Source organism: Herpailurus yagouaroundi, unplaced genomic scaffold (assembly GCF_014898765.1).
Source record: "Herpailurus yagouaroundi ecotype Mexico unplaced genomic scaffold, PumYag 205, whole genome shotgun sequence".
Lineage (NCBI taxonomy): Eukaryota > Metazoa > Chordata > Mammalia > Carnivora > Felidae > Herpailurus > Herpailurus yagouaroundi.
In genome coordinates, this window is record NW_024412436.1 from 9042444 (window position 1) to 9060727 (window position 18284).

Here is an 18284-nt window from a genome sequence, read left to right on the forward strand (position 1 = left end):
GTTAGTATGATGGTATTTCTCAAAACACAGCAAAATTCAATTATTTGGTGCAATTAAAAATTTTATGAAGATAGGGGCACCTGGGTGGCTCAGTTGATTAAGCGTCCAACTTCGGCTCAGGTCATGAGCTCAGAGTTCGTGAATCCGAGCCAGCGTCAAGATCTGTGCTGACAGCTCAGAGCCTGGAGCCTGCTTCAGATTCTGTGTCTCCCCCTCTCTCTGCCCCTCCCCCGCTCACACTCTCTCTCAAAAATAAACATTAAAAGAAAAATTAAAAAATTTTTATGACGGTAAAATTAGAACTTAGGTAACAAACTTTTTAAAATGCAACTTTATTTGTACTTAGAAGTATACCATATGTTGCAAGAAGTGTTTGAACATGTTTACTGGAAGAATTAAGTGATCAAGTCCTTTTTAGGTTACACACACACACACACACACACAGACGCAGTAGCTGCTAAGTGGTGGAAGAGAAAGGTCATTTGATTTTTGAGCCAAAATGATAAAGGTTCCAACACCAGCTTCCATGACTTAATGGTTGTATGATACTGGCCCAGTGACCAAGTCTTTCCAAATCTTGATTTTACCATCTGTAAAAATGGGGATGACTGTATCTTTTAGAAAACTGTTGAGAGCAACATCTAAAATCACATAAATGAACAATGAGAAATAGAAAGTACTATTTAAATAGAATGTACTGTTAATAGTGATATTCATGTGTTGCTCCAAAGTATAATTTTTATCTAATAAATTATACTTTATGGCTTTTCATCCATGGCTATGCAAGATTCATCTTGCATAATATGTCTTACGAAACAGCACAATCATCTGTCTACAGCCAGAGACAGGCACAGCAAGTCTGCATAATTTGCTGGAAGCTTCCAAGCTAAGTGAGAAAACTCATCCAGAATCTTTTGTGTAATTACCTACTCTTCAGTATCCAGGCACATTTTCTTCTGGATGATCACATTCTTTAGAGTACATTTTTTGGAATGAGATGAAGTAACAAAAAATATAAAACTCAAAAAACTTTATTTTTTGTCATAAAATAACAAAAAAAAATTAATTATAATCAAACAGATCATTTAACCTTATAGATCATTTATTTCTCTTCTGCACTGGGTTTAAGCCATATTATCATCAAAGTATTTTCTTTTAATGCCAGCAAATCTAGTTGTAGTTGAAATCTTTACATGGAAGAAATTACTTAAAATTATTCAGAGGCAGAGATTCTAAAATTTAACAAGTGATTTCCTGTACATTAAAAAATGGAGGGCTTAAAACCATAAATGGAGACTTAGGTCGACCAAATTTTTAAAGAACTGTTATTTATTCATTAAAAAGCAATCAAATATTAGCTATTTGCACTACTAACAATTTTAATTACCACACTGACTGACCTAACCCATGCAGAACCATTTAAGCTATGTCAGGCCTTTAAAAGGAAAACATAATTTCATCAATTCTACAGCACTAATCTTTTAAAACAAATATATTTTGCATGTATAAATGCAAAATTCTTCACTTTTCTACCACTATAGTCCATTTTTCAGAAATTACATTAAAAAAAAGAAATTACATAAAAGATTTTAAGTATCATTTTACTCCTATACTAGGAAAGATTAAATTAACATTAAATCAGTTAAAAACAAAATACAATTTGCAAATATGTGTTCTTACTTCCACGTATGTCTTTCAGTGCTAGGAAGAGGACTATTAATATGTAGCATTTATTCAAACTAGCAAATGACCAGCATGCCAATCTCTTCCTGGATCTCTTTCAGAGAATACACAGAGTCGAGAACAGTGCTAAAACCAATGTGCTACTATCAGATAAAGGGCAGAAGTTATCTTTAGGGGTGGAGACTGAGGAACAGTTCAAAACTGTTTCTTTGCCCTGCCTGATCATGGAGTTCTCTCATCTCTTTTACATTCTATTTAAAAAATAAAGCATAAACAAAAACAGTCATAAATAGGATAGATGCCCAAAACACATTTATAAATTTAAATAAAAATGTTCTTTAAATTTTTGACTTTATAATACTGTGATATTGGTTCTACTCATTAAAATAATACTGATTTTTGTTTTAAATTTCTGTTATAAAGGCAATATGAATCAAATGTATCAATTCAAAGATATTTTAAAATTTTATTGCCATCGATTTCCTTTTTTCATTATGGTGAGATATATATATATATATAAATTTATATATATATATATAAAGCATAACATTTGCCATCTTAACCATTTGTAAGTGTACAATTCAGTGGCATTAATTACATTCACAATGTTATGCACCACTATCTATTTCCAAAAAATTTTTATCACCTCAAACAGAAACTCTGTAACTCCTAAGAAATAACTCCCTAATCTTCTTTCCCCCAGCCACTGGTAGCTTCTAACTCATCCTATGTCTGTAAATTTGCCTATTCTAGCTATTTTAAAAGAAATGATCATGTAGTGTTTGTCCTTTGTGTCTGGCTTATTTCACTTAGCATAAGATTTTCAAGGTTCATTTATGTTACAGCATATATGAGAACTTCATTCCTTGTTACAGATGAATAATCCAGTGGATGTATACACTGCATTTCATCCATTCATTTGTGCCCGGACATGTGGGTTGTTTTCACCTTTTCACTACTGTGAATAATGTACGTATAATTCATACAAGTATCTGTTTGAAACCTTGCCTTAAAAAAAAAAAAAAAGTTTATTTCTAGAGAGCGCACACTTGCATGAGAGAAGGAGGGGCAGAGACTGTGGGAGAGAGAGAATCCCAAGCAGGTGCCACATTCAGCATGGAGCCTGAACATTGGGCTCGATCTCAGGACCCATAAGGTCATGACCTGAGCTGAAATCAAGAGTTGGACACTTAACCAACTGAGCCACCCAGGAGCCCAGAGACCTTGCTTTCAATTACTGTGGGTATATATATAAAAGTGGAACTGCTGGTCACATGGAAATTTTATGTTCAGCTTTTTGAGGAAGCACTATTTTCTGCAGCACTGACACCATTTTACATTCCCACCAGTGACATATAAGAATTTCAATTTCTCTGCATCTTCACCAACATTTTCCTTTTTTTTTTTTAAGTTAATTTATTTATTTTGAGAAGGAGACGGAGAGAGACAGACAGACAGTGAGGGAAAGGGCAAAGGGGGGGGGGGGAAGAGAATCTTATGCAAGATCCACGCCCAGCTCAGAGCCTGATGCAGGGCTTGAACCCACAAACCGTGAGATCATGACCTGAACTGAAATCAAGAGCTGGACGCTCAACAGACTGAGCCATCCGAGGTGCCCAGTTTCCTCTTGTAACAAAATTATAGCCACCTTAACAGATGTGAAGTGGTAACTCACTGAGGTTTTGATCTGCATTTCTTAATGATGAACGATGTCGAGCATCTTCTTTTCACGTGTTTATTGAGCATTATTGTATCTTCTTCTAAGAAATGACCAGTAAAGTCTTTCGCTCATTTTTTAAGTTGGCTGCTGTCTTTCTGTTGTTGAGTTGTAAGAATTCTCCATATACTCTGGATATTAAATCTTTATAAGATACATAGTTTTGCAAATATTTTCTCCCATTCTGCCAGTTGTCTTTTCACTCTCTTGGCAATATCCTTATATACACAAGTTTTTAATTTTAATGAAGTCTAATTTACCTTTTTCTTTTGTTGCTGGTGCTATGGTGTCATACCTAAGATTCCACCGCCATATTCAAGGTCATGATGACGTATCCCTATGTTTTCTTCTATGAGTTTTATGGCTTTATCTCTTATATTTAGGTCATTGATCCATTTTGAGTTAATTTTTACATGTGGTTATGCAGCAAGGGTCCAACTGCATTCTTTTGTATCTGGAAATCCAGCTGTCCCCAGCTTCCTCTGCCATAGTCATTCTTAGCTCCACTGAATAAACTTAACAGCCTTCTAAAAACTCAATTGCCATTGTAATGGTGTCCTAGGAGTACCATAACAAACTAGGTGCCTAGGTGGCTTAAAACAACACAAGTTAATTCTCTCATAGCCTGGACTCTAAACGTCTAAAATCAGGGGTGCCTGGGTGGTTCAGCTGGTTAAGCATCCGACCTTGGCTCAGGTCATGATCTCACGGTTTGTGAGATTGAGCCCTGCATTGAGCTCTCTGCTGTCAGCACAGAGCCTGCTTCAGATCCTCTGTCCCCCTCTCTGCCCCTTCCCTGCTTGCTCGCTCTCTCATCTCAAAAATAAACATTTAAAAAATTAAAAATAAATAAATAAAAGTCTAAAGTCAAGGTGTTGGTAGGGCCATACTTCTTCCAACACTTCTAGGGGAGGATCTTATTTTTCCTTGCCTCTTCCAGCTTCTGGTAGACCCAGGTGTTCCTTGGATTCTGGTAGCATAATTCTAATCTCTGTTTCCATCTTTACATAGCTATTTTCCTTTTGTGTCTGTCTTTTCCTTCCCTTATAAGGATATGAGGTCATACTGGATTAGAGTCTACCCTAATGACTTTATCTTAACTTGGTTACATCCCCAAAGACTCTATTTCCAAATAAGGTCACATTCATAGGTATGGAAGTTTAGGACTTTAATATACCTTTTTGAGGGGACACAACTCAAACCACAACAGCTACAGATATATAGGGGTTTATTTTTGGACTCTCTTTTCTATTCCACTTGTCTATATGTCTACCTTTATAAAAGCCAGCGACGCTAGCTTTATAATAAGTTTTGAAATCTTCTTCAAGATTTTACCGTTTTACCACTTCTTTTTTTTTTATTTTGTCAGACTTTGCTAAACTTAGCCAAACTCTTCAGAAACAAAACATCTTTTATCATCAGTCTTTATAATGGGCCACACTTCCCTGCTTCTTTACAAGACTGGTGATTTTTTATTGCATGTTAAATATTTCTGTGTTCCTATACATATTCTTGAACTTTGTTATGGGACACAGTTAAATTACTTGAAAAGAGTGTGACCTTTTTGGGTACTGTTTTTAAGATTTAGATGAGGCTAGAACTCAGTCTATGGTAAACGACTCCCCACTACTGAGGGGGTAGAGATCAATGCCCTGTGTGTGACTCAGAAGGTTTTCCAGTCTGGCTGTTAAGACAGGCACCATTCTTGACCCTATTAGTGTCCCACACTGTTAACTCTAATCCTTTTGAGTGTTTTTTCCCCACTGCCTTTGGTTAGTTTCCTCACTTGTATGGGATCAGTACTCAACCTCATACTCAGGGATTGCCTCTGCAAAGTTCCTTCTCTGTGTAACTCTTTCCACTCTGATACTGTGTCCTGTGAACTGGAACCCACCTTGGTCTCCTTGGACTCACAGCTTTCTCTGCCCACCTCACTTACTGTCAGACAACTTCCATTTGTTATACATAGTCCAGGAAGACTATGACCTTGTCAGTCTCGTCTCTTCATATTCCTTATCTCAATGTAGGAAGCTCCGGAACAACCATTCCCACATTTCTTGGCTGGTTGATAGAGATGCCACATAGAAGGCACCACTTCCATTCTCTGATAAATGAGCTCCCCCTATTTGAACCTAAGATATGGCCCAGTTCCAGGAGGCCTTTATCCAAACAGAATCATCACTGCCTTTTTCTCAGTTGCCACTCTCAACACTCCATCTCACTGAGAAGCAGATCTCTGTATTATTCTATTTCTCGCAGTGAATTTGTTTGAGGTGTCATTATATATGCAATTTACTCATATGCTATACTTACATACTGCATTTATATACCAAATTAACATAGCTGTATGGTGGCTTTACTTTTATTGCTTCAAACTATAAAGTAAGTTCCCTAATTTTAAAATAAACATGTTTACAAACACATGCAAGTTTGATTTTTCTAGGGAAAATGCAGGGTTTCTCAATCTCAGCACTGCAGACATTCAGGGCCACATACTTCCTTGCAGTGTGTGTTGGGGTGGGGGGAGTAGGGAAAGTATGCTGTACATTGTAGGATGCTTAGCAGCACACTTGGCTTCTTGGCCTCTACCTACTAAATGTCAATAGCAACCACCTCCAACCTCCCATCACCTGTAACAATCAAAATGTCTCTAGATATTGTCAAATGTCCTTTGGGCAGGGGAAGACAGGATTGCCCCAGTTAAGAACCAATGGGCTAACAGAATAAACATTTCTATTCTAAGTATTTGCTTAAGGCTGTTAACAAAACAAAACCAAAAAAAAAAAAAAAAAAGGAGGAAGAATAAGGGGATAAGACTTTATTCAAAAGTACCAGGACTTATTGGGGCCCCTGGGTGGCTCAGTCGGTTAAGCGTCTGACTTCAGCTCAGGTCATAATCTTGCAGTTTGTGGGTTTGAGCCCTGTGTCGGGCTCTGTGCTGACAGTTCAACCTGCTTCAGATTCTGTGTCTCCCTCTCTCTGCCCCTCCCGTACTTGTGCTCTGTCTCACTCTGTCTCTCAAAAATAAATAAATTGTTAAAAAAAAAAAAAAGTATCGGGACTTATTAAAATAACCAAATTCTCAAAACTCTGGAGATCAATTCTTTTGCTAATTACTTTACTCAAAGATATCTTCAAAGTACGTTTTAAAAGTAACTCCTTTATACATAATGCAGTAAATACCAACAATCTTTATGCTCAAACTACTGAAAGGTATCTCAATGAACATCTCTAAAAGAAACAGAGAAACTACTTGCAGTGTTGTTGAAACATCTGTGATTAAAATTCAGTTTTACTTCATGCTATGCTAATTTTATGAATTATTTACAAGTCTTATTTTTGAAGTATATAATGTGAAACTTCTTACTTAAGAATAAACTCTACTCTGAGCTCTCACTTTTGAAAATACATTCCCCAAGACTTACAACTTATTTTTAGAGGATTCAAGAGGGAAAAAATGAATTAAACTGATAGGTGGAGCTAAAAGAGGAAGGGTCAGAAAGTTCAAATCCACGTAGTGTTGTTCTCCAATGGAACAGAAAAACATTTTATACCAGTCCCAGGTTCTGAGTGGACACATTTTATACACAGTCCCAGGTTCTGAGTGGACACATTTTATACCAGTCCCAGGTTCTGAGTGGACACATTTTACACCAGTCCCGGGTTCTGAGTGGAGGCACAGAAGTTTGATGCAATTACCTGCAACATGAGCTCACAGTCATCTCTTCCAACAAAAATCATTTCTCGTGGCAGCCTGTGGCGAGTGCCTCCACTGCTCACCAAAAACCAGGATGTTAAGCTCATTTTCTGCTTAGCTTCTAAGTCTTCGGCAAAGCTACGTCATCCTGCAGAGATATTCAAGAAAAACATACATTCAGATATTTAGCTTTGGTATTGATTCACCAAACCCTTCAGGCAGGCCTAAGAATAGAACTTGGTTCTGCATCTGCTCCTACTATAAGTAAACAGACCATCCAGAGGCCCTCAGACATGGCACATCTACCAAATTCTCGTTAGTAAAGTAAGTCCACAGACTCCACGAAGAGTTCAATCAAGAAGACAGACAAAGGGTGCCTGGGTGGCTCAGTCGGTTGAGTATCTAAGCTCAATCATGGGTTTGTGGGTTCGAGCGCTCCATTGGGGTCTCGGAGCCCAGCCCAGAGCCTGCTTCGGATTCTGTGTCTCCCTTGCTCTCTGCCCCTCCCCCACTCATGCATGCCTGCACGTGCGCACTTTGTCTCTCAAAATTAAACAAACATTACAATAAATTTTTTTAAAAGACATTATGCAATTAAGTAGTCAAGTAATAAACATTTATCATACTCCTGAAAGGCTCTGAGCACAGCTTATAATAAAGGTCTAATCCTCAAGTAAATGATCACATTATTTTCACATTAACCTTAGTAAACACTAGGAGTATTATACACTTAAATGTCTAACTTATGACTTGAGAAAGAAAAAGTTCATCTGAATACATCTGAGATCTAATTAAGAACAATAAAAACTAAAGAAATTGCTTCTTAGTCAACTAAGTGTAACCACCAAAAGAACTTTCAGAAAGATGTAATTTCAATTTCTCTCCTCACATGTACTTCACTTTCTTAGTACATTTTTCTACAGCACCAATTCTTAGGCTTTTGTTCTCTTAAAAAAAAAAAACCCCAAAGAGCATTTTGTTTATGTGGATTATATATATTAATATTTACCATATAAAAACAATGAAAACTGAGCAACTAAGATTAATTCATTTATAATAAACTAACATTTTAATGAAAAATCTTTTTCATTAAAAAAAAATCTTTTTAATGTCTAGCATAATAGATTTTTGCATTTGCTCTGCATTCAATCTGTTGTCAGTACACTGTTGAACTTGAAATATTTAAAGGCCTGCCTTCATCAGATAGTTAGAAAAGGGAAATGTAATTTAATAGTCTTCTCAAATAACTGTAGTGTTATTTTGATACTAATATCAAAACTTCAATAATGGTAGTTTCTTGAAATTTATTTGTAATATGAAATCTTAACACTTTTGTAGTGTGTTATGTAAATACCCATCTTCAGCTGGGAAGGGATCTTGGGAACACTGTCCCTGAGTTACAGTCTCCCAAAGGTTAACATGTTCACTTTATTATTAAAACATCACATCTGCTAACTTTATCACCCATCTCACCTTCTCAGAAAAGTCAAGTACTGGGTAGCTGTGAGGCTCATGGTGGCAGAACCAAGGTTTCTAAAATTCTAATTTTCTCTTGAAAGCTCAAATCTTATTGGCAAAAAACTACTACCAATTCTTTTCTTTGAGGCGACAGGCTTACTTTGTTGGCCAAACACTCAAGTGTACAAAACCATTAATCTGTCAGTCGTTGTTTCAAGTAACAAGTTGGTCCATGAAACAAGCCTGTAGTGCAGTTCACAACTCAAACAATGGCACAAATGCTTTTCCTTGAGACAACCATGGTACTTTGGAATTCAACGTGTTTTACACGTGCTTCCAATTACTTCTGCAGAATATTAAAAAGATGTGACTTCCATTTTTACCACTTTATCAAGGACATTTAAAACAAATTTTTTTAATGTTTATTATTTTTGAGAGACAGAGAGAGACAGAGTACAAGCAGGGGAGGGGCAGAGAGAAAGGGAGACACAGAATCTGAAGCAGCCTCCAGGCTCCGAGCTGTCAGCACAGAGCCCGATACAGGGCTCGAACTCACAGACCATGAGATCATGACCTGAGCTGAAGTCAGCTGCTTAACTGACTGAGCCACCCAAGTGCCCCTATCAAGGGCATTCTTAAGTGAAACTGGTTTTTTCTCCTCCCTTAACTGCAGGTGCATGGCGGTAAACTACTATTAGTATAATTTGGTGCTAATACCTAGATCTCTGCTAGAAGCCAGCAGCTTTACCCACCACTCTTTTTATACTAGCAACTCAAATGTCAATACAATATAAAAGGCCAATTATGTTTGATATTATTTTAAAAATAGCTTTGACCTTGTGACCTTTGAAATGGTTTCAGGAACTCCCAGAGGCCTGTGGATTGAGCTTTGAGAACTACTATCCTAGAGAACATGGTGATGTCATTTAGAACCTAAATCTTGGAGTCAGACTAACAGATAAAGAATCTGACTCTTGGTTCCAACACTTGACCTTGAGCAAGTTATTTATCTCATGTCCCTTAGTTTCCTCTTCTGTAAAACGGTGATAATAATAGTATCTACTCAACCGTTTTTTATGAAACTACTACTTGCAAATATTTTTTCCATGAAATGGCATATTGTTACAGTTTAATTAGAAGCAAACTACAGTGAAATGAAACATTCTGCAATAAGAAATATAGCTATACATTAAAACAAAATCCTATAAAATGTAAAACTTTATGTGAAGGTAAACATCCCATATATTATAAATTTATCAACATATACACGAAACAATGGGTTTCACCAAAACAGGCAAAGAGCCTTCTGTAAAGCTGAAACAATCAAATCTTACTCCACTTTCAGCTTATCCCTTGATATGGTCAATTTATGTGGATTTTTAATCTTCCATCCACTTAACTCCATGTTGGAGATGTGGTTGGTTTTTCATCCGTCTACTCTCTGACAAACGGGCATTTAGCACTGCATGTGTACTTCCTGGCCAAGTCAACAGAGAATCAAAAAAATTTTACCCAAGAAAACCCCTCCAATCTAAATACAGCATATAAGTGGCACACACACCAGAGCCAAACATGGGCAACGGGAACAATATAACATTTTCAAAATCAAAGTTTTACATAAGCATTATTCATATGCTACAAAAACACTGTTTTAGGTATTTAGATAATATCAAACACAATTACATAATATACAAATACATAATACATAATCCTACAATACAAACATACAACAATAATTACAGTTGACCCTTGAAAAACATGAGATTGAACTGAATGGATCCACTCATATGTGAATTTTTTGATAAATACAGTACTGTAAGCATATTTTCTCTTCCTTATGATTTTCTTAATATTATTTTATCTAGCTTTTTTTTTAAGTAATCTGTACACCCAACATGAGACTCAATCTCACAACTCTGAGATCAACAGTCACATGTTCTACCAACTGAGCCAGCCGGGCACCCCTCTAGCTTACTTGATTGTAAGAATATATGATACCTGTGACATGAAAATATATATATTAATAATTTATCTTATTGATAAGGCTTCTGGTCAACAATAGGCTATTAATAGCTACATTTGGAGGGAGTCAAAAGTTGTAAATGGACTTCTGGGGTGCCTGGATGGCTCAGTCGGTTAAGAATCCAACTCTTGATTTCAGCTCAGGTTATGATCTCAAGGTTTATGAGTTGCAGCCTCAGGTAGGGCTCTGTGCTAACAACGTGGAGCCCCTTGGGGATTCTTTCTCTATCCCTCTCTCTCTGCCCCTCCCCCACTCTCTCTCAAAATAAATAAAGAAGCTCTAAAAAAAAAAAGTTATACATGGACTTGGCTGTGCAGGGGTTGGCACTCCTAGTCTGTGCGTTGTCCAAGGATCAACTGTACATAACTACATAAAATAAAAATAATGGCTTTTAATATATTTTGTTTTGACTTTCAATGACACTTGAAAGGTACCTAAAAGAATACATACTTTCTGAAAAACAAAAATAAACATAATCCTCAAGATGAGGGGTATTTATCCATTGGCAGTGGCACAATGGCCTTGAGTCTTCTTCTAGCTTCTCAACAATGGGTGGGAATGAGATATTACAAAGAGCTACTGGGCCTTTCAATTTTTACACAGGGTTCTCTCCTTCAATAACACAGCTTTCTCAGTGGCCCTTCAATTCCAATGATCCTTTACTACTCACAGAGTAATACTGACACTTAACACATGGATAAAACTGAAACCTGGTTGAGAGCTTCCTCAATGACCAAGAAATAGGTTTCAGCTCAGATTCCTCAAAAGGGAGGGGGGAAAGAAGACTTTGGGTTTGACAATATGTTCAAGGTCTTGACCAGATGTGACAGCAGTTACGTTTCTCTGTAGAGTTTCTGGATGAGCCAAGAAAACATGTGTTTTGGAGTAGACTTTTTTTTTTTTTTTTAATTTGCATCCAAATTAGTTAGCATATAGTGAAACAATGATTTCAGGAGTAGATTCCTTAATGCCCTTTACCCATTTAGCCCATTCTCTCTCCCACAACCCCTCCAGCAACCCTCAGTTTGTTCTCCATATTTATAAGTCTCTTCTGTTTTGTCCCCCTCCCTGTTTTTATATTATTTTTGTTTCCTTTCCCTTACGTTCATCTGTTTTTGTCTCTTAAAGTCCTCATATGAGTGAAGTCATATGATTTTTGTCTTTCTCTAATTTCACTTAGCATAATACCCTCCAGTTCTATCCACGTAGTTGCGAATGGCAAGATTTCATTCTTTTTGATTGCCGAGTAATACTCCATTGTATATATATATGCCACATTTTCTTTATCCATTCATCCACGATGGACATCTGGGCTCTTTCCATACATTGGCTATTGTTGATAGTGCTGCTATAAACATGTGGGTGCATGTGTCCCTTCGAAACAGCACACCTGTATCCCTTGGATAAATACCTAGTAGTGCAATTGCTGGGTCTTAGGGTAGTTGTATTTTTTAGTTTTTTGAGGAACCTCCATACTGTTTTCCAGAGTGGCCGCACCAGCTTGCATTGCCACCAACAATGCAAAAGAGCTCCTCTTTCTCCGCATCCTCACCAACATCTGTCATTGTCTGAATTGTTAATGTTAGCCATTCTGACAGGTGTAAGGTGGTATCTCATTGTTGTTTTGATTTGTATTTCCCTGATGATGAGTGCTGTGGAGCATTATTTCATGTGTCGGTTGGCCACCTCAATGTCCTCCTTGGAGAAGTGTCTATTCATGTCTTTCGCCCATTTCTTCACTGGATTATTTGTTTTTTGGGTGTTGAGTTTGATAAGTTCTTTATAGATTTTGGATACTAACCCTTTATCTGATATGTCATTTGCAAATGTATTCTCCAATTCCATTGGCTGCCTTTTAGTTTTGCTGATTGTTTCCTTAGCTGTGCAGAAGCTTTTTATTTTGATGAGGTCCCAGTATTTCATTTTTGCTTTTGTTTCCCTTGCCTCTGGAGACGTGTTGAGTAAGAAGTTGCTACAGGCAAGATCAAAGAGGTTTTTGTCTGCTTTCTCCTTGAGGATTTTGATGGCTTCCTGTCTTACATTGAGGTCTTTCATCCATTTTGAGTTTATTTTTGTGTATGGTGTAAGAAAGTGGTCCAGGTTCATTCTTCTGCATGTCGCTGTACAATTTTCCCAGCACCACTTGCTGAAGAGACTGTCTTTATTCCATTGGATATTCTTTCCTGCTTTGTCAAAGATTAGTTGGCCATACGTTTGTGGGTCCATTTCTGGGTTCTCTACTCTGTTTCATTGATGGAGTAGACTTTTTGAGTTAAAACCCTAGTCCCTCATGTTTTCTAGGTGACTCAAAAAAAAAAAAACAAAAAAAAACCAACAACCCAAAATGACAAAAAAAAAAAAAAAAGTAACAACAAATGTTTCTGAACTTCAGACAAAGGAAAAAAACCAAAGTGACAATATCTAAAGAGAAAATGAGACACAGAAATAGTATCTGATAACACTTGGCATATGAGAGGCACTTAAGTAATGTTCATTTCCTTTTCTCCCTCTCCTCTTAATCTTTTCTTCGAAATAATACCCTAAAGCCATAAATTATGGCTTAGTCATAAAATTAAAAATGCTATAGTCTTTATTTCAGACATATCTCAATTTTAGATAAGTAATTTAATAGATCAATGATTAAAATTCTTACAACACTTTCTCAAAGCATGAATAGTTTTCATTGGGATCAGAAGTCTGAATAGTATAGAGGATTGCTGACTTTTTTAAAAAAAGTTTTTATGTTTGTTTATGTTTGTGAGAGAGAGAGGAGGACAGAGTACAGCAGGGGAAGGGCAGAGAGAGTGGGAGACACAGATTCTGAAGCAGGCTCCAGGCTCCGAGCTGTCAGCAGAGCCTGACACGGGTCTTGAGCTCATAAAGTAGGAGATCATGACCTGAGCCAAAGTTGGATGCTTAACTGAACTGACTGAACCATCCAGGCGCCCCGATCACTGACTTTTTTGAAGGCTGGAGCCCCAGGCCCTCTTACACAAATTCTACCACAAACTATAACCTTTGTCCTGTGACTCTGCAATTCTTCCACTGAGAGGTGGGTATAATTTCCCACAGCATAATTCTGGGTTCTGACTCATGACTTGTTTGGGCCAATAGGATGGTTAGTAGATCTGAGGCAAGTAGAGGCTCAAATGTGCTTGGTCAGTTGGCTTGCTCTCCTGAATCTCTGCAATCACTAAAAAACCAGCATGCCCTGGCTGGCCTATTGGTTCAAAATGAATGAGAAACATGTGGAACAGACATGGGCCTCATGTACAACCTGAAGTCAGGTGCTCATATATCATCCAATCTCCAGCTGAACAACAGTACGTGAGCAAAAAATAAAAATGAATGTTGTTTGAAGCCACTGAGAAATGTGGGCTGACTTCTTTCACCAATGAGTATAATGCACACTGAGTATAATTCACTAAAATACAGTATCTTTTAGTAAGTACATTCACAGTCTAATGCACTCACTTGAATAGTTTTTGAATTAATATACCAATGAGGTTTTTGTTTTAGTTGTCTCTTTATTCCCAATTTACTCTTTTCTTGATGATAATATTTATTTGTATAATGAAACATAAGGCTGCTATATATTACAGAACTAAAAATTATAGGTAAAGCTCTTAGCTTATTGTAACAAAGACCCCAACAACTGGAAAATCATACAATGGAAGAAAATGCAATCTCACTTTTTGGAGGGGGATGGGGAGCCAACATCATTAGTTTACTATTTTCCTCTGTGGAACAGTTCAGATTCCAATAGAAGAATCCTGCAATATTCCCCAATAAACACACTGTAAACAGTAAACACCCTGCTGATTTTGTAGGAACTAAACAAAATGGTTTAGGTGGTTTCACTGTTCAATCTGCAGTTTCTATGTATTCGTCTCCTTGGTTAAGCATAGCACTTCTACCTTGGTGAGAAATTCTATAAAAGCTACTTAGGAATACCACAAAAAATGGAGGAATAGGAAGCTCCACGAATCCATTCCTCCACCTAAACAACTACTGAACTCCTAAGAACCATCTGAAGTAACTCTTTTGGGGCTCTGATGTCTAGCTTGAAGAGGCTGCTAAACTTCAGTATTTCGCATGGTAGCAGATGCCATCCCATTTCCCATTCCAAAAGCTGCAAGAAGTCACCTGTGGACAGCCTCTTGCATTTCTGGTGTGGCTCACCGGAACCAGGATACATAATAAAGACTTTGTCATCCAAACACTGGATTGTGTGCTCTGGTTGCTGATTGCTGCTTTTTGTCACTTAGCCTTTGTGCTGGCCATCACTGCTGCTTCAACTCTTATGAGCTGAAGCATCTTTCAAGGAAATAGCCAGTGCGTGCATGTTGCTTCGTTTTCTTTCCCCTTTTGGGAGCCAGGTGTTTCAGGAAATCCTTATCAGGTCACTGGATGACCACAGAGATGACAGAACATAACTTTAGTGACCACACACAACAAGGAATACACAAAAGTTTGGAAAAGTAACAGTTGGCTTCAGCCCTCAACAAGAAAGATTCAGCAATCTCAAAGGAGTGTGATAATTAAATTGCCACATTTACCACAATATAATACTTCAACTGTCCAGTTCAGTTTTCAAATTATACATACAGAGCAGCAACAGGAAAGCTCACTTGCTGGGGGTTAAAAATGGACAGAAACCACCCCTGAGAAGCCTGGATGTTCTAATTATTAGTCAAAGATATTAAATCAACAGTCTCAAATGTATAACATAACAAAGAACTAAGGGAAATCTTAAAATGACCTATGAGAAAACCAAGAGCATAACAGACAAATGACAGAAAATGAAAAAAGTCACTAGAGAAGTTTGACAGATTTGAGCAGAAAGAAGAAATATGATCAGCAAATCTGAAGATAAGACAAGTTGAAGTACCCAGTGTGAGAATCAGAAAGGAAAAAATGAAGTAATAACATAAACAGAGCCTGAAGGATCTGTAGGGTATCATCAAATATACCAACATATACATTACAGGAGTCCCAGAAAAGGAGTCCCAAAAAAGGGGAAGAAATAGGGGCAAAAAACTTCCTAAGCCTGAGGAAAGATATAGAACTACACATCCAAGAAGCTCAACAAACTCCAAGCAGGATAAACTCACACAGGTCCACACTCAGTTATATTATACTCAAACTGTCAAAACTGAAAGAAAAAGACAATTTTGAAAACATCAAAAAAAAAAGACACTTGTCATGTACAATGAATCCCTAATAAGATTAAGAGCTGATTTCTCGTAAGCCGCGGAGGCGAGAAAGCAGTGGGATGGTGTTATCTGTAAAGTCTGGAGGGAAAAGACCGTCAACAAAGAATTCTGTATCTGGTAAAACTATCTTTTAAGAATGAAATCACAATGAAGATATTTCCAGTTAAAAAAAAAAAGCTGATGGAGTTCATTACTAGTAGACTGGCCTACAAAAAATGCAAAAGAGAGACTTACAGGCTAAAACAAAAAGACATTAGACAGTAACTAGAAACCCTAAGAAAAATCAGCAGTAACACAGGTAAAATAACTACACAAGTAAGTATAAATCCAGGATGACCATACGTTTGATATGATTTGTAACTTTTCTCTTTTTCCAATATGATTTAACAGATACATAAAACAATAATTATAAAGCTATGTCAATAGGAATACCATATGTAAAAATTTAATCTGTTACAATTATAAAATAAAAGGGGAGAGATGGAGATGTATAGAAGCAAAGTGTGGTATACTCTTGAGATTAAGGTGGTATCATTGAGATTAGGTTATTACAAATTTAAGGTACTGTTTGTAATCCTCAAGGTAACCATTAAGAAAATAAGTAAATAAACATATAGGAAAGGAAAGAAGGGAATCAAAATGGCGTGTTAGCAAAAAATCAACTAAATACAAAAAGCAGGCAGGGTGGTGAAATTGAGAAACAACAAAAATAGAGAATACAAAACATAGAGAATACAAAAAATAATCAGGTGAGTGATGAGGTAAATCCTTCAGAAATCACATAAAATGTAAATGTTCTGGGGTGTGTGGGTGACTCAGTTGGTTGACTGTCCAACTCTTTATTTCAGCTCAGGTCTTTATCTCAGGGTCATGAGTTCAAGCCCCACACTGGGCTTCATGCTGGTCATGAAGTCTACTTAAAAAAAAAACAAAAAAAAAAGTAAATGTATTAAATTCTATTAAAAGGAAGAAAAAGACAGATCAGCTAAATAACAGGATCTGTCTATATAATGTCCACAAAAGGTTCTGTACATACGAGGACACAAAAAGTTTAAATGGATGAAAAAAGATATTCCATGCAATTCGTAATCCCCTCCCAAACGTGTAAGTGGCTATATTAGCATCAGAAAAAAAATACACTTTAAAACAAAAAAGATTACAAGAGACAAAGGAGGACATTACATAATTACAAGAACTTAAATAAAGCAAGACATATAAATGTAAACATATATGCACTTAACAACAGAGCTCCAAAAGATATGAAGTAAAAATAAACAGAATTAAAAGAAAAAAAACAGACAGCTGAACAATAATAGTCAGAAACTTCAATACCCCACTTTCATCAATAAAACAAAAACAAGTAGATAGAAGCTCAATAAAGAGAAGACTTGACAAGACCATCAACCAATTTGACCTAACAGACATACATGCATTTTCAATTCAATCACAGCAGAATCACATCCCTTTCAAGTGCACAAAGCACACTCTCCAGGAGAGTCCATTATGTTAGGCCTAAAGCAAAACTTAAACATATTTTAAAAGAATGAAATCTTGCAAAACAACTTTTCCAATCACAATGGAAGGAAATTAAAATCAGTAACAGAAGGAAAACAGGAATATTCTCAATAGGTAGAAATTAAACAACATACTCTTAGACAACTGGTAAAAGGAGTAATCATGAGAGAATGGAAAAACACACTGAGACAAGTAAAGACAAAAACACAACAGGAGTTCCTGGGTGGCTCGGTCAGTTAAGCGTCTGACTTCGGCTCAGGTCATGATCTCGTGGTTCGTGAGTTCGAGCCCTGAGGCCTGCATCAGGCTCAGTGATGACAGCCCAGAGCCTGGAGTCTACTTCACATTCTGTGTGTCCCTCTCTCTCTGGCCCTCCCCACCTCACACTCTGTCTCTTTCCTCTTCAAAAATAAATAAACATAAGAAAATAAAAAAAAAAAAAAAGACAACACAACATATTAAAACTTACTAGACAGAGCAAAAGCAGTGCTAAGAGGGAAATTTGCAGCTGTGAATGCATACATTAAAAAAGAAATATCTCCAACTAATAACCTGTTAAACTGTTAATAACCTGTTATTCTTAATACCTTAAGGAATGAGAAAAGAGCAAACTAAACACAAGCTAGCTGAAGGAAGAAAATAATAAAAAATAAAGATAAATAATAGTATAAAGAACAACAGAAAAGTCAGTAACAACAAAAGCTGTTTCTTTGAAAGAGCAACAAATGAAAAGTCTGGCTAGAGAGAAGACTCAAATCACTAAAATGAGAAGTAAAAATGGTGACATTACTGATTTTAGAGAAACAAAAAAGGACTGTAAGAGAATATTATAAAGCACTGTAAGCTAAAAAAAACCCTGGATAACCTAAACAAAATGGACAAATTCTTGGAAACATACCACCAAACCAGACTGAGTCATGAAGACACAGAAAAATGGAATAGATTTATTGTAAGGAGAATGAATCAGTAATTAAA

The 18284-nt window shown here is 36.7% G+C and overlaps 1 protein-coding gene across 12 annotated transcripts in view; it reads right to left on the reverse strand.

Annotated features, from left to right (window-relative positions):
- The window catches only part of CEP170 (centrosomal protein 170), a 126019-nt gene that overhangs the window by 84616 nt on the left and 23119 nt on the right, over window positions 1-18284 (reverse strand). For 11 of the 12 annotated variants that reach the window (XM_040451823.1, XM_040451833.1, XM_040451828.1 and 8 more), the window contains exon 2: window positions 7100-7245. In XM_040451823.1, coding sequence (XP_040307757.1) covers window positions 7100-7204 — 105 coding nt within the window. In that variant the 5' untranslated portion in view covers window positions 7205-7245. Of the gene's footprint in view, window positions 1-7099; window positions 7246-10517; window positions 10522-15237; window positions 15249-18284 lie in introns of those variants that run through there. The other variant, XM_040451822.1, reaches the window with a different exon arrangement.